The 25,830-nt window shown below is 43.0% G+C and overlaps 1 protein-coding gene and 1 pseudogene across 1 annotated transcript in view; both read right to left on the reverse strand.

The window, feature by feature from the left end:
* The window catches only part of LOC127484142 (interferon-induced protein with tetratricopeptide repeats 1), a 28,391-nt gene extending 4,488 nt beyond the window's left edge, over nt 1–23,903 (reverse strand). Inside the window, exons 1-3 of the mRNA XM_070057639.1 lie at nt 23,804–23,903; nt 14,064–18,930; nt 2,891–3,600 (exon numbers count right to left, since the gene is read on the reverse strand). Of these exons, the coding sequence (XP_069913740.1) occupies nt 17,496–18,930; nt 23,804–23,808 (1,440 nt within the window). The 5' untranslated portion in view covers nt 23,809–23,903 and the 3' untranslated portion in view covers nt 2,891–3,600; nt 14,064–17,495. The remainder of the gene's footprint in view (nt 1–2,890; nt 3,601–14,063; nt 18,931–23,803) is intronic.
* LOC138845345 (interferon-induced protein with tetratricopeptide repeats 1B-like) lies at nt 757–23,903 on the reverse strand (annotated as a pseudogene).
* Nucleotides 23,904–25,830: the final 1,927 nt, after the last annotated feature.

Here is a 25,830-nt window from a genome sequence, read left to right on the forward strand (position 1 = left end):
TTTCCATTGTTGTCATTTTAAACTGAATAGATAAATACGTATTTTTATGTACCTTCTGCTTTCCCTCTGTTCCTTTGTGGTCCATTTGGTACCGAAAGGATAAGTACATTCACCAGCCAGTTTGGGTGACTTCAGTCCTTGAGTTTCCAGGGTGAAGGGAGTTGATGTTAAAATTACTTGTTTAGAACTTACTTTACACTCACTCACAGATATAGACTCACACATGGAGACACATGCACACACACACACACACATCCTCACAGAAGGTCACACACTCTATGAAGTAGATCTGATAGGAGAAAAGCATATTTTGATTCTAGTACCTGAAGTACTAGAAATGTTTTAATAGTAATGAATCTTTTGTTGCAATGAACCCAAACTTTCTGACAATTTAGTGCTTATGTCAGTGACTTTCTAATATTTGTCCTGAATTCAGTCAGGAGTTTTATGAATCTTCCAATAATTGTTTTTGCCAAGGCTGATCTCTGGCTAAATAGCAATAGCTTTCATTTTAGCAACAGTTACAGTACTGAGCCAAATTGAAAGCTTAGAGCTGTGGGGTGTGAGGACTGGAAGAATGTTGTGTGTTTTCCAAGCAGAAGAGATGTGTCTTCAAATTTCTCATTTCTACCATGAACGGTGGCAAATATTTCTCCACAGTGGGTTCTTCTATAGGGATATAGAAGGTATTCAAGGAGAGGCAGGTAAAGCCAAATCACACATTTTTCCCAGAAAAAAGGAATATTATTACCTTAGTATTTCTCTCTGATCAAATTTATTAACTCTTTTCCTTTAGTATCAACAGAATTGAACGGAGTGGTTCTTGTGTGTTCCCCAGGGATGGTCTGAATGATGCACTCTGTCCCTACTCTGTTCCCCACCATTGGTCAATTCCAGCTCTCAGGGATCAAGGTGACAAGAGTCAATCTTCCAAGGCCTGTAGAAATAATTACTTTCCAAGTATTTTTTAAAATTCTAGCCATGCTTTATAATCCCAAGGATTGCTCTGTTTCAGGCCTTCTAGCACTGCGTATGTTGATGATTTTGATTTTGCTATTTCCACAAAAACATAGAGTACACATCTTTTTTTTTTTTTTAAATCTCATTGACAAAGGAATCACTCAAGAAATTTGTGATCTTAGGAAATTTTGCTGAATATTTTTGTGTAGGTGCAAAACAGATTATATCTCACACCACCCAGCAGCACTGGAAACATGCATCCAGTTGTGAATATCGTCTTCAGCTTACACATCCAGAAGGTTTTCCATTACATGTTTTCCTCAATAAACTGGAGAAACAGAGATGTGAGTAAATGCTCAGGAACATATTTGGATCGTGAAGAACCCTTGTGACTGCCAGTAGCTGAACTGACAAAGGGTAATGTTATTGGCTTGACTGACTCACTGATCCGCAGGTGGTAGCTTCAGTGGGTCCTTGGGAAGTGGAACTCTAGGCTAAGGTGCTGTAGCAGACTCCAGAATCCTCTCCTTGTCTGTACCTTTAACCTTTGCTCAATGGTTTTACCCTTTGCACTGACCCTGTTGCAGATCAATGTTCCAGGTCACGTGAAAAAGAAACATTGCTTCTTTAAGTCTTCTCTGTGTGGGTTATCAGCTAATGTGAGGGTGGAAGCTCTTCATTCCAAGGGCAGAATCAGGCAGAGCATGTTCTCATTGGCCCTACAGATGATTGGTGCCCCAATTAGCATTAGAGTTTTTTTGTTTGTTTGTTTGTTTTGTCAACAAGAAGTGCATGGATGCTGTAAAGAGCAATCTCTGCAGGAAGTACACATTTTTTTTAAAAGCATTACTTAGGAGGGAGAAGGAGAGGGTGAGGTAGAAGTAGAGGAGAGAGGGAGAGAGAGAGAGAATTATCTCCACTGCTTCATGCCACAAATGCCTGCAACAGCCAGGACTGGGCCAGGCTGAAGCCAGAAGCAAGGAATTAAATTCAGGCGGCGGAGATGCAAGTACTTGCAGTATCAGCTCTGGCTCTCAGGCTGTGCTTAGCAAGAAGCTGGTATCAAGCGTGGAGCTGGGATTCAAACACAGACCTGATATAGCATGCAGGCATCCTAAGGGCCATTTAAAGTGCTATAGCAAACGCCCCTCCTAGTTACTCTTTTCAAGTTAGTGCTTGGGGAAAGATGATGTTATATTTCGTTTTGAGTACCTTACTTGGATAACGGCGATCTCCATTTCAGAACATGGAGTTTAGGTCAGCAGCCAGCCTTAGAGCCTTCTCATAACACAGCAGGGCTTCGCTCACTTCCCCTCTCAATTTGTGGATGAGCCCAAGGAGGGCAGTACTTTCCACATCTCGGACATTCTGGTTCACACGTCTTTCTGCCAAAATCTCTAAAGCCTTGAGCAGTTTTTCCCTGGCATGGGACACTTTTTCTATTTTTAGACCTTTTAGATACTGAGTGATGGCTTTGTCTTCTTCAGAACGTCCACGAAGCTCATAGAATTGGCCAAAGCGGTAATGAATTTCTTGCTGGATGTGATCGTCAATGTCCTTGATGCGTAATGCTTCCTGAAAATGTTCCTCAGCCTCCCTGTACTGCTCTTTTTCCACATACATTTCTGCTAGGTTCACATGAGCCAATTCAAATGTGGGCTTTAATTTCAAAGTTTCTTGAAACTCACCTATAGCCAATTGTATCAGTCTGTCCACATTTTCTCTATCTTGCCTTCTAACTTTCCTCATTTGTGCCTGGTAGCAAAGTCCCAGCTGGTGATGCAGGAAGGCCGATGTGGGCGTTGCCTCCAAGGCCATTTTCAAGTACTTCAGATCTTTATCTATACGGCCTTGTCTGCGGAAAAACATGGCTGCGTATCGAAAGACGTAGGTCTGGGAGGACTGTTGGGCCAGAGCTTCCTCCAAGCACTCTCTTCCTTCGGCCTTCTGTCCTACATCCTGCAGCTTCAGAGCAAGCAGAGCTTTAAGGTATGCATCTTGTGGATTGAGCCTGACGGCCTCCTTAGGGGCTGCAGAGAACACACCTTTCTATTATCATTGGGTGTTCTGCTAGAGTAATCCAGGCGATAGACAGTGACTGCATACCCTGTGTTGAATTCAGGGTTCTCAGGGTCTGCTTCCAGAGCCTTCTCAAAGCAGGCCTTGGCCTGCTCATAGTTCTTTCTTCCACACTTCAGTAAAGCCCAGCCTTCCTCACAGTCCATCTCAGGGCACTCCATTCTATAGAGGGAGGGGTTTGCAGATTTCTGGCACATATTCTCCACCTTGTCCAGGTACGTCTGTGCATCTGCCAGCCTGCCCATGTGGTAGTACACCCAGGCATAGTTGCTCCAGGTCACCAGACTCCTCACATCTGAGTGGTCAGCCTGGTCTCCCTGAACCACCTCTTCTGCTTCTTTCAGGTTCTCCAGGGCATCCTCATGCTTGCCTTGCAGGTGTTTCACATAGGCCAGCAGGTTGTATATTCCTACCTTGTGTTCAGTGTCTAGAAATTGAATCTCTTCCAGGATTCTGTCTTCTAGGTCAGGCAACCCAGTGTCTTCGATGAGCAGCCCCCATGTGAAGTGACATCTCAGCTTCTGCAGCCTGTCCTTCAGCGGATGCTCCTCAGCACGCTCACTGTGAAACAACAGCAGAATGTACTTGTAGTTGAGGGAGAACTAACTTTTTTTTATTTAATGAATATAAATTTCCAAAGTACAGCTTATGGATTACAATGGCTTCCCCCCATAACGTCCCTCCCACCCGCTACCCTCCCCTTTCCCACTCCCTCTCCCCTTCCATTCACATCAAGATTCATTTTCAATTCTCTTTATATACTGAAGATCGGTTTAGCATACATTAAGTAAAGATTTCAACAGTTTGCTGCCACACAGAAACATAAAGTGAAAAATACTGTTTGAGTACTAGTTATAGCATTAAATCTCAATGTACAGCACACTAAGGACAGAGATCCTCCATGAGGAGTAAGTGCACAGTGACTCCTGTTGTTGACTTAACAAATTGACACTCTTGTTTATGACATCAGGAATCACCCTAGGCTCTTGTCATGAGCTGCCAAGGCTATGGAAGCCCCCTGAGTTCACTGACTCGGATCATATTTATTTTTTTTAACTTTTATTTAATGAATATACATTTCCAAAGTACGGCTTATGGATTACAATGGCTTCTCCCCCATAACGTCCCTCCCACCCGCAACCCTCCCCTTTCCCATTCCCTCTCCCCTTCCATTCACATGAGGATTCATTTTCACTTCTCTTTATATACAGAAGATCAGTTTAGCATACATTAAGTAAAGATTTCAACAGTTTGCTGCCACACAGAAACATAAAGTGAAAAATAATAGATGATTTTTTAACTGATGATGAAATCAGATCAGACCTATTGTCATGTTTAATCCCAGTGAGAGTCAAGTTGGGAATTGCTAATTTGTTCTTTTTTTTTCAACAGATGATCAGTTTAGTATACATTAAGTAAAGCTTTCAACAGTTTGCACCCCCATAGAAACACAAAGTGAAATATACTGTTTGAGTACTCGTTATAGCATTAAGCCTCAATGTACAGCACATTAAGGACAGAGATCCTACATGAGGAGTAAGTGCACAGTGACTCCTGTTGTTGACTTTACAAATTGACACTCTTGTTTATGGCATCAGGAATCACCCTAGGCTCTTGTCATGAGCTGCCAAGGCTATGGAAGCCCCCTGAGTTCACTGACTCTGATCATATTTAGACAAGGCCATGGTCAAAGTGGAAGTTCTCTCCTCCCTTCAGAGAAAGGTACCTCCTTCTTTGATGACCCGTTCTTTCCACTGGGATCTCACTTGCAGAGATCTTTCATTTAGGTTTTTTTTTTTTCCCCCAGAGTGTCTTGGCTTTCCATGCCTGAAATACTCTCATGGGCTTTTCAGCCGGATCCGCATGCCTAAGGGAGAACTAACTTTAATGTCTGTTCTTGAATCTCACACTTTCATTCCTTTAGAGTGCCTGCATTCCCATGGAATCTGAATGTAAGGCAGTTGGTTCTGTCTGCAAGCTCTAGTACTTTTCAGTCAAACAACCAGCTTTCTATAAATGAGGACTGCAATAGTACTTCCTACACTGGGCTGAGGAGGATTAATAAGTCTAGAGTATATTACTTGGAATATGAAACCTTTCTATTGTGCTATTAATATGATTGGTATTGAGACCAGTTAGAAATGCAGAATCTTGGAAACATTGTTGATTTTAGTATCTAGTCTCTATATAATGCAACAAATTCAGACCAACAAAAAGAGGTTCTATTTACCAATGGAACATAGCAGGGCTTTGCTCATTTCCCCTCTCAATTTGTGGATGAGCCCAGGAGGCTGATACTTTCCATAACTCATACATTCTGGCTAACATGTCTTTCTGCCAATTCACTCTGTACCTAAAATAACTATGGATTCACTGAGTGTGGCAAAAGTACTTTCCAGATCCAGTGTTACTTTACTAAGTTTCTCTCAATGATCCTATCTTATCCAATTACCAGCCAATATCAACATTGTGAATTGACATTGGCACAAACAAAGTATGTATATAGTTCTGTGATTTTTTTTATGTGATTGAAGTGTGGAATCACCACTTCAATGAAGATAGAAACATATATATGTAATATATATGTATTATGTATATATCAACACTCTCATTATGATAACCCTTTATAATCAACATGTGACTTTTTTATTTTTTTTTAACTTTTATTTAATGAATATAAATTTACAAAGTACAGCTTATGGATTACAATGGCTTCCCCCCCATAACGTCCCTCACACCTGCAACCCTCCCCTTTCCCACTCTCTCTCCCCTTCCATTCACATCATGATTCATTTTCGATTCCTTTATAACAGAAGATCAGTTTAGCATACATTAAGTAAAGATTTCAACAGTTTGCTCCCACACAGAAACATAAAGTGAAAAATACTGTTTGAGTACTAGTTATAGCATTAAGCCTCAATGCATAGCACATTAAGGACAGAGATCCTACATGAGGAGTAAGTGCACAGTGACTCCTGTTGTTGACTTAACAAATTGACACTCTTGTTTATGGCATCAGGAATCACCCTAGGCTCTTGTCATGAGCTGCCAAGGCTATGGAAGCCCCCTGAGTTCACTGACTCTGATCATATTTAGACAAGGCCATGGTCAAAGTGGAAGTTCTCTCCTCCCTTCAGAGAAAGGTACCTCCTTCTTTGATGACCCGTTCTTTCCACTGGAATCTCACTTGTGGAGATCTTTCATTTAGATTTTTTTTCCCCAAGAGTGTCTTGGCTTTCCATGCCTGAAATACTCTCATGGGCATTTCAGCCGGATCCGCATGCCTTAAGGGCTGATTCTGAGGCCAGAGCGCTGTTTAGGACATCTGCCATTCTATGGGTCTGCTGTGTATCTCACTTCCCATGTTGGATCGTTCTCTCCCTTTTTTATTCTATCAGCTAGTATTTGCAGACACTATTCTTGTTTATGTGATCCCTTTCGCTCTTAGTCCTATAATTATGATCAGTTGTGAACAGAAATTGATCACTGGGACTAGTGAGATGGCATTGGTACATGCCACCTTGATGGGATTGAATTGGAATCCCGTGGTATGTTTCTAACTCTACCGTTTGGGGTAAGTCAGCTTGAGCATGTCCCGAATTGCACATCTCTTCCCTCTCTTATTCCCACTCTTATATTTAACAGTGATCACTTTTCAGTTAAGTTTCAGCACTTAAGAAGAATTGTGTATTGATTACAGTATTCAACCAAAAGTATTAAGTAGAACAAACAAACAAAAATACTAAGAGGGATAACATATTAAGTTGCTCATCAACAGTCAGGGTGAGGGCTGATCAAGTCACCGTTTCTCCTAGTGTTCATTTCAACATGTGACTTTTTTGTTTAAGATTTATTTTATTTATTTGAAAGACAGAGTTACAGAGAGAGGTAGAGACAGAGAGAGAGGTCTTCCATCCACTGGTTCACTCCCCAGATGGTGGCAACGGCCAGAGCCACGCTGATCCAAAGGCAGGAGCTGTGAGCTTCTCCCAGGTCTCCCACATGGAAGCAGGGGCTCAAGCACTTGGGCCATCTTCTACTGCTATCCCAGGCCATAGCAGAGAGCTGGATCAGAAGAGGAGCAGCCAAGACTAGAACTGGCACCCATTTGGGATGCCAGCACTTCAGGTCTGGGTGTTAACCTGCTGCACCACAGCGCCAGCCCCCCAACATGTGATTCTTTACCTATACTCCCAAGCATCCCTGCTTTTGGAACTACTAATTTGACTTTCATCTCTCTGATACTGCTATTTCAAGAATGTCCTACAAATGGAGATGGTCCTACAGTATAGTAACATCCATCAATGGAATACAACACATTAAGAGAATGTGTTGGAAAATCATGACTCATCAATGCAGAAACAACTTTTGACAAAATTTAGCCTTCTCTCATGATACAAATACTCAACCCACATGTAATAGAAGGAAACTACTTCAACACAATAAAGGCCACATATGGAAAATCCCACAGCTAGCATACTAATCCATGCTAGAAGGTTGAAATTGTCCTCTAAGATCAGGAACACAAGCAAGGATGCCTCTCCCGCCACTTCTATTCAACATAGACCTTACATGTAGAATATTCTGATGATTCCATGCATAAAGTGTTAGAACTAATTTTAAAAATTCAACAAACTTCTGGATATAAAACCAACGTGCAAAAAAATCACTGTTTGTATACACTAGCAATAAACAGTCTGAAAAAAAGTAAAGAAAAAATCACTTATATACTATTATGAAGAAGAAAATATTAAGGAATAAACTTTAAAAAGAGGCAAGATAATTGTATGCTTAAAGAATTAAAAAGAGACACAATGGGAAGACATCCCTTGATCCAGTGGGAAAACCTAATATTGTTAAGATGCCAATACTATCCACAGCAATCTACAGATTTAATTCATCTCTTATCAAAACCCCAACAATATTTTCTCAGAATGGGAAAACTAATTCTAATTCATATTTGTGAAGTTCCAGATAGCCAAAAGAACCTTGAAAAGGGACTACCAATTTGACATCCACACTTCCTGTTTTAAAAACATATTGCAAAGCTACAGGAATCAAAATATTATGTTCTTGGCATAAAAACAGAAGATATAAACCAATGCCCAATTACAGAGTTTTATTAGTCAGCCCAGGCTGACATAACAAAATACCACAGACTGAATGGCTTAAAAATGTGTTTTCTTATAGTTATGGAAAAGAGAAATCTCAGATGAAGGTGCCAGACAGTCCTGTTGCTGGTGAGAACTCCTCTGGGTTTGTGGTGGCTGCCTCCTTGCTGCCTCCCCACATGGCCTGTCTGCATTGGCCCACAAGGAGAAAGAAAACTGCTGTCCCTTCCTCTTTCAGTAAGAAAACACCAGCCTTGCCAGGTTAAAGTCTTGCACTTAGACTTCACCTTTATCCTTCCTGTTAGAACCCAGCTCCAAATACTGCCAAATGGTACTTAAAGAGTCACCATATATTTTTGCATGAGTGGCAGTACACAATACTGTGTATATTTACTGTAAAACAGCTTTTGATATGAATGTTAAAGCCATTTATTTTGGAAAAAGATTCTTTTTTTTTAAAGATTTATCTATTCATGTGAAAGTCAGTGTCACACAGAGAGAGAAGGAGAGGCAGAGAGAGAGAGAGAGAGAGAGAGAGAGAAGAGGTCTTCCATCCGATGGTTCACTCCCCAACTGGCTGTGGATCCGAAGCTGATTGGGTCTCCCATGTGGATGCAGGGACCCAAGGACCTGGGCCATCTTCCACTGTTTTAGCAGAGAGCTGGATCAGAAGTGGAGCAGCCAGGCCCCAAAACGGCGCCCACATGGGATGACAACGCCTCAGGCCAGTGCTTCAACCCGCTGCACCACAGCACTGGCCCCGGAAAAAGATTCTTTTCAAGAAAAGGCATGAGAAACCTAGATAACCAGACTCAAGAGAATAAAGATAGACCCTTATGGGATTCCACATACAAATATTAACTTACAATAGATTAATTACCTAAATGTATGACCCAAGGCTATAAGACTTAGAAAGGAAGAAAGAAAAGAGGAAAGGAAAGGAGAGGAGAGGAGAGGAAAGGGGAGGGGAGGGGAGGGTTAGGGGAGGAGAAGAGAGGAGAGGAGAGGAGAGGAGAGGAAAGGAAAGGAAGATGAAAAACAGAAATCAAAACCTCAGGAATTGGCTTTGACTGTGTAATCTTGGTGGTGATATTAAAATCTTGGGCAAAACAGTCAAAATGGATAAGTTGGACTTCCGGGAAATTAGAAACCTTTGTGCATCAGAGGATACTAGCAACAAGTGAAAAAACAACTCAAGAAACAAGAGAAAATATTTGGGAAGCAGGTATCTGATAAGAGATTATTGTTCAGTGGATACAAAGATCTCTTACAAGGCAGCAACAGAAGGACATTGCACTCAATTTACAGATGTGCAAAGGCCTGGAGTAGACATTTCTCCAAAAAAGAATCCCAGAGGACCAGCAAGCACCAGAAAATGTATTTAACACCATTAGTCATTAGCAAAGTGTGAATCAAAATCACACTCAGATATAGCTTCTCAGAATGGGAAAACTAGCATATAACTAACCCAGATATAATGAAAAGGAAAAAGAACGAGGTAATAAATGAATAAGTATTAGCAATTGATTGAATCAATTGAAATGCTGACATTGCTGGTGGGAATGACAAATGGTGTACAGCTGCTGTGGAAAATAAGCTATTTGGACTCTTAATAGTTATCTATAGAGGTATTGTTTAATCTACTTCTGGGCATATTCCACATGTGAGGGCATGCTGCAATTAAGTAAAAGTAGGTGTTCATGAAAAATGTGTGCACGGATGTTCATTGCAGCACAATTCTCAGCAGCCAAAAGATGTACATCAATGATCCAATGATAAGCACAATGCAGAATGTCTGTAATGGGGAATATTACACATTTATGAAAAAGAATGAAGTACCTATAGATGCTACAACACCCCAAAAAGAAGTCATTACAAAATGGCGGTGTTATCTGCTAATGTGGTCTTGAGGTCTCTGTCTTGAGCATGACTATGAAGACTAGCCCTGCCAGACGTCTAGCCCTGCTCAAATACATTTGGTCTGGATGGTTACATGGGTCTTCCCTTATATATACCTCTTTATCCTGGTGCATGGCCTAATGCCTATATCTCACCCATGACCCAGTGTCCTTCTCATGGTATAAACACTTGTTTAAATGCAGACATCACTGTGGCCCTTGTTTGATCTTGTCTAATCTATTCCTATTAGGATTAGGAATCACAGCATTACCCAGTTGGGTTTCCTATAGTGTTCTAAGTGCTGGCTTTGGAGCAAATGGTTGTAAGTTTTATGTGGTCATGATCTCACTAAGATATTGTCACTTTGGCCTAAGTTCCCAGACCCTGCAGGCTGTTGGGGGGTCTTTCAGCTGAATCAAGGAAATTTTGTGTCCAGCTGTCCATAGGCCAGGTGGTTCCCAGGAAGTGACTGCATGAAGCAGATTTGAATCAAGCACACTGAGGAATTGGGAGGAATCTGAGAGCTGTAGACAATGTCAAGCCTGAGGTAGCTCTGCTGGTGGTGTGAGGAAGTCCAGCTACCTTGAAAAGGGATTCTGAGGCAAGATAGAATGTTAAGAACTTGGTATAGCGACATGGTGTGTGTGTCTGTTTACATGAAAAGTCTGTATGAGGCCAATCCAGGAGACAGAAAGCAGATAAATGGTTTTTGGGGCCTGGGGTGAAGGGTGAGTAGGGAGTGACAATGGGTATAGGCTTTCTCTCTCTACTGGTTCTTGCATTAGTAACAGGTTGCACAACATAATGACTGTGCTAAAAATCAGCACACTATATAACGTAAAATCTGCAATGTCTCCCTTCTGCTGGTTCACTTCTCAAATGGCCATAATGGTCAGAGCTGTGCCAATCCAATACCAGGAGCTAGCAGCTTCTTACTGGTTTCCCAAATAGCTGTAGGTGCCCAAGGTCTTTATTTCATTTTCATTCAGAAATGAAATCTTTTCAGGGTAAAGTATTCTGGGTGGACAGTTTTTTTTTCTCTTAAGACTTGGACTATGTCTTGCCATTCCCTTCTAGCCTGTAGTGTTTCTGATGAGAAGTCAGCTCTGAGTCTAATTGGAGATCCTCTCAAAGTAATTTGGCATTTCTCTCATGTACAATGTAGAATTTATTCATTGTGCTTTACTGTAGTAGTTTGACTACAATGTGTTATGGTGAATATCTTTTCTGGTCATGTCTATTAGGAGTTCTATGTGCTTTCTGTATTTGGATGTCCCTTTCTTTATCTAAATTGGGAAAGTTTTCTAGAATTATTTCACTAATTAGGCCTTCTAATCCATTCTCTCTTTCCACACCTTCAGGAACTCCTAAGACCAGTATGGTGGGTCATTTGAAATTATCCTTTTATATCTGCAATACTGTTTTATGTTTACCAATTTGCTCTTCCTCTTCCTTCTCTTCCTCTTCTTCTTTTTCTCTTCCTCCTCTTCCTCTTCCTATTCTTCCTCTTCCCCCTTTTCCTCTTCTTCCTCTTCTTCCTCCTCTCCCTCCTCCTCCTCTTCTTACTCCTCCTCCTCTTCCTCTTCTTCCTCTTCCTCCTCCTCCTCCTCCTCACTTCTTCTTCTTCTTCGCCTGACTGATTGATTGATTGATTTCCACAGTTTTGTCTTCTAGCTCGAATATTCTTTCTTCTTCCCCATTAAGTGTGTTGTTAAGGCTTTCTACCACATCTTTATTTGATCTATTGCATTCTTTATTTCTAATATTTCATTTTGATTTCTCTTTATATTCTCAATTTCATGAGAGAAATTTTCACTCATGTCACATGGTTTTCTTTAGTTCGTGGATTTGCTTCTGATTTCCTTTTAGTAATCCTATGATCAATTTTATGAACTCCTTTTCTGGCATTTCATCAGTCTCTTCCTCTTCACATTCTAATATTGAAATGTTGTTGTGTTCCTTTGGAGTTGGGTCATGGTGTCTTCCTTATTCCCGTGTCTTGAATTTCTGTGTTTATTTTTAGTTACTTGTTAACTAACTTGGAGTTAGTTACTTGTTGGTCTTTTCCTCTGATAGCCATTATCTTTGACCTTTGCCTCTGTGCCTTAGTGAAATGTCTGCACTTTGAGTGAATACCAAGAGGTGTGTACTGGGTATGGCCAGGGACCTCTGGTCAGTGCTTTAGGGTGGGGCAAGTATCCAGGGTAAAACCCAAGTTGGGCTTGGTAGGTCTCCTCTTGTTAACACAAAGAAGTGGGAATGGTTCCCTCTGTTGGTGTGATCACTTCCTCATCTCCTCTCCTCCAAGCTGAGGAATGCCTGGTGTTAGCCCCAGTTGCTTCAACACTCATCCAGGATGCCATATGAATGGATTAAATGATCTTCAGAGTCCTCACCTTGACCACAGTTCCAGCTGCAAGACCTGCCCCAGGCAACGAAGGAGCCCTGAGCATGTGGATTCACACCCAATGATTGCTCACATGCCCAGCTACATCCTGCACCCTCTCACATAGCCACCTAGTCCCCACGGTCTCAGCACAAAAGGCTCCCACAGTCACTGTAAGCAGAGGCTCGGCTCTATCCTGCTAGCCTGTCCAATCAACAGAGAGGTAGATATTCCCTGAGCAAGTTCCACTTTGGCAGCTTGAGCTCTGGTATGTGTGGAGACTAGGGATGCCTCACAGTCCTATGTGAGTGCCCAGCCACCTGTCAATCCTGCCAGCCAAGCTCAAAGGCAGTAGGGACTTCAGATTTTTCCCTCTGCTAGAATATCTGGATCACACACATATACAAGAACCACTGGCCAGATATACCCTGCTCCCTGTCACCGCCATTAGTACTGCTGAGAAGATGGTGTCCTGTCTCAGCCAGTTGCTGTGCGTGCCCACAAAGGCTTCTGCAGCTGCTGCCCAGGCCCAAATTGATGGCTGCCCATTCTCAGCTGGGCAGTGGCTGCCATTGTGGGGAAGATTAGGTGAGATAAATGTGCCCCCTTTTACTTCCACTGGGCTAGCAGTTAACCATCCGTATTATCTGGTCCCAAGGGGTCCAGTCTGGCACACGCCAGGCTCTCCCTCCAGTTGCTTCACCACTGGTTGCTGCAGTTTGCTGTCACCCCCGTCTCCAAGCTGCTAAAGTTACTTTTTGTATAGTTTTATTATCCAGTATAGGTTGAAATAAATGTAAAGATCATTCAAACAAGCTAATTAGTATACTAAGAAATATTGAAACAAGAAATCAGAGTAATAATATCAGTTCTAGTGATGAAGATTCAGTTGGCAACGTATAGACATTCTTAGGGTCAAGCGTATGTACATGTTTGCGTGCATGTTCCCAAGCAGGGACTCAGGCCAAGACTCACGGCCAGGAGGACGACAATGATCTGCGGATGGCCTGCGTTCCCCAGGATGAAGTAACTGCTAATCTAAGATGCAGTCCAACTGACACAGGAGCCCAGCTGGGCAGAGAGCAAGAGCAGAAGACTGCAGGGCAAGGCCATGAGCTTCTCATGCCACATCCCCACAACATGACCCACAAAGCAAATGCGAGGCCTCGGGACTGCAGCTGACACAGCCCCTCGGCCCTGCACGTCCTCCGTGGTGAGCAGCCTGCAGAAAACGCTGTCTGCATGAACAAGCTGCCCAGCCCTGCCCAGACTGGACAAGTGCAGCTGGTAGAAGAGACTCTGGAGATCGGAGTCATTTCTCCCTTCCTGAAAAACTCTGTCTCTCTTCCCTCCACTCTGCGGGTAGAGTATTTGAAAAGGTTCCTTTGATTAACGAAAAGAAACAAAAACACATGGGTGGAAAATCCTTTCTGTGTGTGGTTATGAATATGCATCTCCACAGTCTTCTACACGCACAGGCACATGTCCACTTTCCAACACACTCCAGTCCATACACAGCCACTCAAATAGAGTCATGAGCAAACGTGTCCACACCTGTTGAGACATGGTGACGAACATCTGCTCAAAATCTCTATAGGCATAGCGCAGAGAGGCTGAGAACTCCTTACCTCATGGTTGCTGAGAAGGAGGCAGAAGTCTGCAGGTTTCCTGAGCCGGACTGTGCCCTCTGAGACCTGGCCCGTGTGCGTTGTGGATTCCACATAAACTGAGCACTGCAACAGGTACATATAAGCAGCAGGTGTTGTAAACTGTAGGCGTATCCTTACCAATCAGCATTGGAACTGAGAACAGAAATGAAACTGCAACAGGTCGATTTCTTGTTCCTGAAAAAGAAACTTAAATGTTGAGTGCTTTCTCTGTCCTCTTTTGAAAACTGAGAGGAGACTGATGAGAACGTTGTACTCATGTACCATTGCCTCTTTCCTGTCCTTGCAGAGAACTGGAGCTGGCAGATGCAGGTTAGGGCAGAGGCCTGGGAGCCTAGAGCAGGGGACCATGATAACCACGGGGTGAACTTGGGAAAGCTGCCCCCAATCTGTGTACCTGTTTGCTTACTATAAGCAAGCAGTTTTCATTTCATAGTGCAAGAGTTCACAAAATTCTCAATGAAGTCTTTTTTTTAATGATTTTTTTTATGTGTTTTGAAGATAGAGTTACTGAGAGACAGAGGCAGAGAAAGAGGGATCTTCCATGTGCTAATTGACACCCAAGATGTCAGCAATGTCCGGAGCTGCGCTGAACTGAAGCCAGGAACAAGGCGTTTCTTCCAGTTCTCTCATGCGGGTCAGGGACCCCAGGTTTTGGGCCACCTTCTACTGTTTTCCCAGGCCATAGCAGAGAGCTGGATTGGAACTGGAGCAGCCAGGATTCGTGCAGGTGCCAAAATGGGATGCCGGCACTGCTGGCAGTGGCTTCCCAAGCTACACCACAGTGCTGACTCCTAAATGGAAGTCTTAACTCTCATTTGCTGCCATTCTAAGAGATGACATATTATTGATTCTACTATAACTATGCATACCCTGCTAACAATGATTTTACTCCTTATTAGTCATAGGAACAGACTCTGGGTCCCATCCTAGGAGTCTAGAAACAACTCTCTGGGTGGCTGAGCCATTGTGAGGGCCATTCACCTCTGTGAGCTCGGTTCCCTGCTGGGCCGAGGATGATACAGGACACCATGGTGTCTCGTGGGGACACCTTAGCCTCAGTGTGGACTCTTGGCTTCAGCGGAAGGCAGAAAATGTCCCAAACCAGCACTGTGAAAGCAAGAGACTTTTGTTAATGTGATCATATCAGGTGACTCCTGCCATGGCCCCCATGTGTTATTTCAATTCCTCTTTCCTGTGCATTGATAAATATGTGTTAATATGTGGGCTGCATATTCCCTGTGTTTCCCCAAAAGGGACTGTGATTCCCGGAGACCAGGAGTCCAACTCTCTTCAATCTGTAGATGGTTACTTCTGCAGGTGTCATGACAATTGGAAGTTATCACAACAAGAGAAGGAGTGATATGTGCACTGTGCTAATATATTGCAATGGATACAACGAGGCTGAAGGTCAGGTAACAGCGACTCCTGACACCATGTTGGATCCAACGGTCGGTTACCCATCTCTAGTCTACCTCTGCTTGGCTGGGCTGCAGTCTCTGCAAGACTTCATTTCTTTGTCTGGTTCCTGTCAGGTGGGGCTTGGTGTTGCCACGCCCTCCCTGCCTCTGGTGCAGTGACTGCAAGACCATGCTTTGCTGTGTGATCCTGGTGGGTGGGGCGGGGCCTGCCATCTAGTATCCCTGGGGTGCAATTTTTGCCAGACCACGTTTGCTGTCTGCTTTCCGGTTTCTGGCATGTTGGGGTTCTCGGTTGTGACAGGCAATCTCAAGTTTATTCAGATGATAAAACAAGAGATTTTGCATGAATTAGTGGATCCCAGTACTCACTGCACTATAGAATCCTCCAGGGAAGTTCTAAACACAGTACCAACTAGACTGCATCCCAGGCCAAGCTGCCCAAGGCCAGATGCACATGTAGTCTCTGCATCCCAAGGACAGGCCTCTGCATGGACGGCTGGGCTGGACCTCGGCACAGGGTGGTGTCTGCTGTCTTCTGCACGTCTGAAATCCTGTGATAAGCTATCTGAGACTTCTTCCCTGGACACCTTTCCTTGGATTGCAGGTTCCAGGGTCTTTATAACTCTGTGCCGTGTACCCCATGTACACAATGGGCAATGAACCTCTCAGTCTCCATGGAACAAGCCAACAGTGAATGAAAATGCAAATATCCTCACTGTGGAAGCTGACCTTTAACTGACTTTGTACCCACTTTCGTCTGCCTCTCTCAGTAGCTTGTTTCTATGCAATGTTTGGGAGACATTGCTCATCATGGTAGTTTAGGTATCTATCTCTGCAAGCTGTTTGTTAGTAAAATAAACGAATAAAATGTTTCCGTGTGAATACAACCACAGTTTATTTGTGATAAGGCTAGTTGACAAACTGTTTTTCTACCTTATGTCATAGACACAGATGTTTTCTCATTATACCCACACACACACAGACACACACACACACACACACACACATGCACATGAGCTGTTTCACAAGTTTCTTCTTTCTTCCAGAGGCAGAGGTCAAGGGGGATGAAGGAACAGAGGCAGGTGCTCCCCCTGCTGTTTCACTCCTCAGTTGCCCATACAATGCTGAGGGCCCAAGCTGGGTTCTGGAGGCACAATCCAGGTCTCCCAAATGGATGACAGGAACCCAACTTCTTGAACCACCACTGCTGCCTCCCAGAGACCACATTGCAGGGAGCTGGAGCAGAAGCTGGAATGACAGTCAAACCCCAGGGAACTTCAAGGTTGGATGTGGGTATCCTGACAATCAAGGCTGTGGGGAGCAACTCGGACTAGACTGTTACTGGAATTAAGACTTATTCTATGCATCTGCTCTCCCACAATATGGCGCTGGGAGAGGAGGAAACAGCTTCTACACAGCTGCCTCCAGTTCAACCAATAAACAGCAGGACCTGCTCCTGATTGGAGGAGAGCAGCATACTCAGCGTGTGGGCAGCCGAGTTGGGATTGGTGGAAGAGGACTATAAAGGAGGAGAGAGACAACATGCACCAGGAACATCTAAGGGGAACATCTATCTGAAGGAACACCTGAGCAGCCCCCGAGAGCCGGCCGGCGTGCCGCTCCCCCGCGGAAGTGGGGAAAGTGGCAGGGGGAACCGCCCTTCTACGGAGGTGGAAGGGTCGGTAGCCAACTCGGGAAGAACCAGCAGCAAACCTGGGGAGGGCCGAGCAGACAAAAGAACAGCACAGGGTCCTGTGTCGTTCCTCCACGAAGACGGGAAGCGACACAAGGCAGTAGGCCATGCTTGCAGCTATTTATCCTATCTTTCTTTGCAGTTAATTTTATCCGTTTTAAAAATTGCATCATTATCATGAATCATGTAATATGTTTCTAAAGCCAGCAAGTAGGAGAGACATTTACTACCTGTTAACCTAAATCAAATGCAATATGAACGCGGTCGATACTTGAGCACCTAGAGGCTACTCCCCACCCAGTTCCCACCGTCAGCAGCTAGTCTGAGGTCCTGCTCAGAGCACTCTAGGGCTTCATCCCTTCCTCCTACCAACCTGTGGAGCACCTCCCGGAGGCTCAAGGCCTCCTGGTCCAATGGGTTTCTCTCTAGTTTCCATGAAACCAGTTGCTCCAAGGCTTTGATACTTTTATCCCTGGCATATGAGTCCTTTCTTATTGTAACTGCCTTTAAATAATGGGTAATGGCATCAACTTCAGATTTTTTTTGAAATTCTAGAAACTGACCATAGTAGAAATGTATATTTTGCTGTATGTGTTCCTGGAGTGGTGTCATGCACAGCACTTTTTGGAAAGTGTCTTCAGCTTTTTCATGATCGCCTGCGGTTATATACATGCGTGCCAGGTCCACATAAGCCACGTCAAACGTGGGCTTTTGTTTGACAGCATATTCAAAGTGAAATATGGCTAATGGAATCAATCTGTCCACATTCTCCCTGTCCCGTCCTCTAGGCTGCATGTGGGTAGTTTTCTTTATTTGGTTTCTTTTTTTCTTGTAGCAGAGGCCTATCTGCTGGTGAAGAAAGGCAGACCTGGGTGTTGCCTCCAAGGCCATTTTTAGGTACTCCAGAGCTTCATCCAGATGGCCTTGTCTGCGGAAAAACTTGGCTGCGTATCGAAAGACATAGGTCTGGGAGGATGTGTGAGCCAGAGCTTCCTCCAAGCACTCTCTTCCTTCGGCATCTTGTCCTACATCCTGCAGCTTCAGAGCAAGCAGAGCTTTAAGGTATGCATCTTGTGGATTGAGCCTGATGGCCTTCCTTAGGGGCTGCAGAGAAAACGCATCACTGACATCGCATGGTCTTTTGGCAGGGTAATCCAGGCGATAGACAGTGATTGCATACCCTGTGTTGAATTCGGGGTTCTCAGGGTCTGCTTCCAGAGCCTTCTCAAAGCAGGCCTTGGCCCGCTCATAGTTCTTTCCTCCACACTTCAGCAAAGCCCAGCCTTCCTCACAGTCCATCTCAGGGCACTCCATTCTATAGCGGGAGGGGTCTGCAGACTTCTGGCACGTGTTCTCCACCTTGTCCAGGTATGTCTGTGCATCTGCCAGCCTGCCCATGTGGTAGTACACCCAGGCGTAGTTGCCCCAGGTCACCAGACTCCTCACATCTGAGTGGTCAGCCTGGTCTCCCTGAACCACCTCTTCTGCTTCTTTCAGGTTCTCCAGGGCATCCTCATGCTTGCCTTGCAGGTGTTTCACATAGGCCAGCAGGTTGTATATTCCTACCTTGTGTTCAGTGTCTAGAAATTGAATCTCTTCCAGGATTCTGTCTTCTAGGTCAGGCAACCCAGTGTCTTCGATGAGCAGCCCCCATGTGAAGTGACATCTCAGCTTCTGCAGCCTGTCCTTCAGCGGATGCTCCTCAGCACACTCACTGTGAAACAACAGCAGAATTCATGTAGCTGATGAAGGAATGCCAAAGCAAAAAGACCCAAGAAACCACATGTCCAATTTTAGTCTCTCTTCTTAAAAGTGTACCGCTTGTATTTCTTACAGAGCACCATATTTTTAAGATATGGGCTGTGAATGTCTTTCGGTCGACTATCTTCTGGCTCTAGTACTTTCTGGCTAACCAACTACTCTTAGGATCGTTTTTGTAAGTGAGGATAACAATAAAACTTCTCATACTGGGCTTAGGGAAGCTTAATAAGCCTAGAGATCTATAGCACTTAGATATATTATAAGCTATATCAAAGGTTTTTTATTTTGCTGCTAATATAATTGGGACACAGACCAGTTAGTAATACAGATGCTTATTAAATGTTATGCATTTGAATATCTTAGTCTCCATATAATGCAAGATATTCAGAGCAACCAAAAGACATACTGTTTTACCAAGGGTTTTTTCCCTCCACTCAACATACCTCTAATTTCACACAAAGGTAGAGCAGAGATTCAGGGTTTCCTTCATTCACTTTTCTCAGTGATCACATCTTATGTAATTATAATCCAATATCAACATCAGGCATTGACATTGGTACAATAATGTATGTATGTAGTTCTGTGATTTTTTTCTTCCCATTAATGAACTTGGAACTACCACCTCAATTAATATTCAAAACTATCCCATCACTGAAACATTTCTCTTAGGATAACCCTTTATAATCAACATGTCCCTTCTTGACCTAGCCTCCCAAACATCCTGGCCTTTTGGAGTTACTAATTTGATTTTCATCTCTGATGTTTTCATTTAAAAATATGTGCTATAAATGGAGAATGTTATACACTATGCAAATAGCAACCAATGTAATATACCAAATTAATAGAATTAAGGGGAAAAATAATGACTCTCACCACAGAAAAAGCATTTGGCAAAATTAACATGCTAACAGATACAAACACTCAATGAACAAGTAATAGAAGGAAACTACCCCCAACACAATAAAAGCCACATATAAAAAACCCACAGTGAGCATCACACTCAATGCTAGAAGATGAAATCTCATCTTTCAAGATCAGGAACAGACAAGGATGCTTGCTTCCACAAATTCTATTTAGCATAGAATCATATATAGAAAAAATCTAAAAATATAGATCTTATATATAGAAAATCTTGATGATTCCATGCAGAAACTGTTTCAACTAATAAATAAATTCAGCAAAGTTGCAGGATAAAAAAATCAACACGAAAAAATCCCTTGTGTTTCTGTATACTATGAACAATCTAAAAAGGAAATTAAGAAAGCACAAATCTCATATTTAATACCATGACAATGATATACTTAGGAATAAACTTAACCAAAAGGTAAAAGATTTGTATATCTAAATCTGTAAAACATTGCTGAATGAATTGAAGAAAGACACAAATAAGTGGAAAGACATCCTGTGTTCATGGATCAGAAGACTTAATATTGTAAAGAAGACAACACTACTCAAAGAAATATACAGATTTAATTCATCCCCTGTCAAAATCCCAACAGCTTTTTCTTTTTCAGAATTAGAATTCTCATCCTAATTATATTTAGGATCTCAAAAGATCCCGATTAGCCATTACAATCTTGAGAAATATTACAAAGTTGGACAGCTCACATGTCATATTTTAAAACATACTAAAAAAAGGATCAAAATACTGTGTTCCTGGCATAAAAACAAACTATATAGACGAATGGAGTACAATAGAGAGCCCAGAAATAAACTGTTGAATAAGGGTTGTATTCATCAGCTCAGGCTAAAATAACAAAATATCACAGACTGGATGGCTTAAAAGATTTTTTTTTCAGGAGTTCTGGAAGCTAGAAGTCCCAGATGAAGGTACCAAAAAATCTGGATCCTGCTGAGGACTCCTCTGGATTTGCAGTGGCTGCCTTCTTGCTGCCTCCTCACATGGCCTGTCTGCATTGGTCCACGAGGAGAAAACACACTTGGGTCTCTTCATCTTTTTATGAGGATACCAGCCTTACCAGATTAAAGTCCTGCACTATGACCTCACCGTTATTCCTTCCTATTCAACACTATCTCCAGATAGAGTCTCAATAGGACTTAGAGATTCAACAACAAGTTTGTGTGGCAGTACACAATGAAGTTCATTCTTTTTTTTTTTAAGATTTATTTATTCATATGAAAGGGAGAATTATAGAAAGGCAGAGGCAGAGAGAGATAGCGAAAGTGAGAAAGAGAAAGAGAGAGAGAGAGAAAGAGAAAGAGATCTATCTGCTGGTTCACTCCCTGGATGGCCACAAAAGCCCAAGCCGCACCAATTGGAAGCCAGGAGCCATGTGCACGCAGGTACAGGGGCCCAGGGACTTGGGCCATCTTTCACTGCTATCCCAGGCCATAGCAGAAAGCTGAATTGGAAGTGGAACAGCTAGGACTCAAACAGGCACCCATATGGGATGCTGGCACTGCAGGCAGTGGCTTTACACACTGTGCCACAGTGTCGGCCCTGAAGTTCATTCTTATGGTGAAATAGTTTTTGACAAAAGTGTTTTACTTTGGGAAAAAGAGTCTTTTGAATAACCACACAAAAGAATAAAGCTAGTCTCATGTTATTCCACATAAAAATATTAACTTAAAAGAGAATAAAAAAAATGTATAACCTAAAGCTATACAACTCTTAGAAGGAAACATTAAAAAAAAAAAAACCCTCAGGACATGATTTGACAGTGTTTTTTTGATCGTGATACTAAAACCCTAGGGAAAAACAGACAAAATGGATAAATTGGACTTCATGGACATTAAAAATTTGTGTATATCAAAGGACACTAGCAACAAGTGATAAGAAAACTTGCAGAACAAGAGAAAATACTTTGAAAGCATGCATCTGGTAAGAGATTACTATCCCGTGTATACCAAAATCTCCTACAAATCAGCAACAAAAGGACGAAGAACTCTTTACAGATGTGCAAAGGACTTGAGTAGACATTTCTCCAAAAAAGTCACAGAAGACCAGCAAGCACATGAAAGCATAGTCAACATCATTAGTCATTAGCAAAATGTAAATCCAAATCACTTCTCACTAAGTCAGCTAAATTGGAAAAGAAAAAAACAGTGAGGAAGCATCAGCAATGATGTGGGAAAATAGAAATCCTCAGACATTGCTGGCAGGAATGAAAAATGGTACAGTTGCTGTGGAAAGTAGCTATTTGACTCTCAACAAGTAATTCGTAGATTAGCATAGAGCCCACTCCAGGGTATATATTCCTGGCTATATCCCAAACCTCCGTGTATGCTCAAAATAATTAGAAGGAAATAAGGAACATTTGTACACAGTTGTTCACTGCAGCAATACTCTCAACAGCCCAAGAATGGAAACAATCCAAATGCTCATTACCTGATGAACAGATAAGCACAACATAGAATAGCTAGAAAGGTAGTATTATTCAAACGTAGAAACAAATAAGGCAGCTGCACATGCTTATTATAAGAAGCCAATTCCAAAGGTCAGTTATTTTTCTCCCCATTTGATTTGAGGTGTCAGTCATGAGAGTGACTATGAAGACTAGCCCCAACCCAGGGTGTTTACATGTGTCTCTCAATGGCTACCTCTTTATTTTGGTTCATGGCCTGATGCTAAATGTCTGGTCCCTAATCAGGTGTCCCTCTCATAGGACACTCGTTCCTACTGGCAATCACCACTGTGGCCCTGGTCTGACATTGTCCAAGCCATTGCTGTCAGGATAGGCCCTCTCTGGGAGAGCCCTGACCTGAAAGGAAGTTAGGATCAGGTGAGCTAAAGAGGAGACAACTCAAAGAAACACATCAACTAACAGAGCAGCTAAATCTTTACAGGTCCCAGAGAGAAGAGTGCAAGCACCATGCAGGGCTGATGGGAATGGGAGAACCACTGGGAACATGCATGTTCTACCACAGGGTGGGGAGAAGAGAGATGTACCTGTGGGCCCAAGTCTTTATTAGCGTCCAGAGCATTATCTACATGGGTTTCCTGCAGTGTTCGAATTGGCAGGTTTGGAAGAAATGACTGGGGTCATGCAGTAAAGCATGAAAGCAAACTAATAAGAGTTCTTTGAATCAAGATTCAGTTGAGGCCATACAGAAATTCTCAGACAAGGCCCTGTAGGCAAGGGAGATATTCCTGCTTCCAAGCACAGAACTCCAGCCAAGACTCACGGCAAGGCAGGTGTCAGGGTTCTGTGGACGGCCGGAGTTCCCCTGGGAAGAAGTATCTGCTGCTCTAAAATGCAGCCAGACTGACACAGGAGCCCCGCTGGGCAGAAAGTCAAAGCAGAAGCCTGCAGGGTAGGGCCATGAGCTGCTCTTGCCACTTCCCCACAATATTTTCAGCAGAGCGTCTCAGAGGCCTCCTGAATGCAGCTGACCCAGCCCCATGGACCCTGTGTTTCCTCCCTGGTGAGGAGTCAGCAAAAAATGCCGTCTGCATGAATAAGCTGCCCAGTCCTCCACACACAGGACAAGTGCATTTGGTAGAACAGACTCTTGAGATTTGGATCAATTTCTCCCTTCCTGCAAAACTCTTTTCCATTTTCCCTCTCCTCTTTAGAATATAATATGAGGAAATATTGCTTAGGTCAAAGTTAACAAAACTAAAAATGCCTGCATGAAAGAAGTCCTTTACCTGTGTTTAGGAATGTGTATCCCCATAGTCTTGGACACACACAAACATACATGCACACACACTGACACTCCAACATACTAGTCCAAATACAGCTAGTTACATAGAGTCATTGGGAAACTTGACCTTACTGAGACCAAACCTGTTGAAATAATATTGATGAAAAGTTTCTCAGAATCTCTACAGACACAGTGCAAAGAAGCTGAGAGCCTCTTACCTCATGGTGGCTGTGAGGAGTCCAAAGTTCTGTAGGGTTTCCTTTAGCTGGATGGGGTCCTTGGTGATCTGGCCAGTCTGCCTTGTAGATTTTCAGATACCTCGGAATATATAAGGGAGGTAACAGCAGGAAATGTTGTCAGTTGAGGGTGTATCCCTGCATTTGAAAGCTGGAAACCGAAAGTGGAAAATGAAACTGAAACTTTTCCCTGGAAAAGGAAACCTAGAGACTGCTTTGCTCTCTTTCTCAAACTGTACTTTAGATGTTGTGTGTAGGGGTGGGTGCAAACTCTTGAAATCTGTTCTTAGCATAGAGTTGGTCTTCTGTATATAAAGTTGAACTAAAAATGAACATAATAATGAAGAATGGGATGGGAGAGGGAGTAGAAGGTGGGACAGGAGTGGGGGTGGTAGGGGGGGTATGGGGCAAAGAACCACTATATTCCTAAAGTTGTACCTATGAAATATGCATTCATTAAAAATAGCTTTAATTAAAATACGACAATGGGATATCTTGACATATGAAGTAAACTATGGAAATAGTCAACAACAGAAAATAAAGAAAACCGGTTGATAAGAGACTGGGGAAAACAGTTGTGCTGATGTGTCATTTTCTGTTTCCATCCTTGGACAGAATTGGCACTGGCAGATGGAGCTTAGTAAGGAGGCTGTGGAGCAGGCCGGCAGGGAAGCCCAGGTATATGGCTGTGTGAACCTGCAGAAGTCTGCCCTTGCCTGCACCTCTGTTTGCTTACTGGAATAAAGAATTTTTCTTTTCATGGTACAAGAGTCTGCACATCTCTAAATGGAAGCCTTAGCCTACATTTACCGCCATTCTCTGAGATACCAAGTAATATTGATTATACTGGAATGTTGCATTACTTTGCAATAGGTGTTTTTAGGTCTTAGAAGTCATAGAAACAGAGTGTATGTATGTGTCAGCATACTGAGTCTTTAGTCAAAGCATACTAGGCTTTAATGACAATCTATTTCTCATTCTTGGTGAATAAAGGCCCTTGGAGCTGTGTAAGCTGATCTGATTCCCCAGAGATAAGTATCTTGGGTATGTATGGTTACAATAGCTGTGCCCAGTCCTCTGGGGGCCCTGACATGCTGGCGTGGCCTACAACAACTTGCCCCACATCATCTTCTGTGTTCATAATAGACTGGGAAGAATAAGCCTGTGCTGAGATTCGGATTCGGGGTAGAGGTTTGCTTCTTATTGGTGGTGTCTACCAGAGCTCCACTTTTCTCTTGTTGGTGCTAGAAACTACCCCCTGTCATGATACATGTGGCAATGTGATGATCCTGCAGCTGTTTATTCAGAGCAAACTTACCTGCAGGACAGTGAATTAGTCATGGGAAAGCCCTTGATGGGGAGGAGATGCCCAGACTTGTTTCCCTAGAAAGCTGCATCTGGAGCTGTTGATCCCATCACATCCATATTTGATGCCATTGTCCAAGAGGTTTTTCTCTGTGGCCTGAAGTTAAGAAAATCAATAAAAGTTAATTCACAAAAAAGGTTCTCATATACTTGAGTGGAGAGAAATAGAGAACCAGACAGAGATAGAAGCTACAAAGCTGTGCAAGTGCCTTTTCTCCACAGCTGTTCATCAAGTCAAAGGCCAAGGCCACGTGCAGGGTCATGTGGGGTTTTCAGGTGTGGGCTGAGCAGTGCAAACCAAGATCATCACTGGCTGTGGGCCTGGGGCCATAGGTGTGGCTAGTGCTGCAGAATCCCAGGGAGCATCCTGCATTTGGAACCATATGTACCTCCTACTCTGAAAAGGGGCATTAGCCCATTGTTGCCTTCCCCAGAAGACAGTGGCTGGATTCTGGATGGCTACAGAAGAGGGGGTCATGAAGGAATCAGTCTTATTTTCTCTTGGCTTTTTATATGCAGAAGGAATCTGCTATAATATATAAATATCTACTCTGAATTAAATAACAAGGATTTTAGGTGTTACTATTGGTTTCAGCTTCACAGAAATAAACCATCAACCTGGTTTAGGAAAGAGGGTGTTGGGT

This window comes from Oryctolagus cuniculus, chromosome 15 (assembly GCF_964237555.1).
Source record: "Oryctolagus cuniculus chromosome 15, mOryCun1.1, whole genome shotgun sequence".
NCBI classification, from domain to species: domain Eukaryota; kingdom Metazoa; phylum Chordata; class Mammalia; order Lagomorpha; family Leporidae; genus Oryctolagus; species Oryctolagus cuniculus.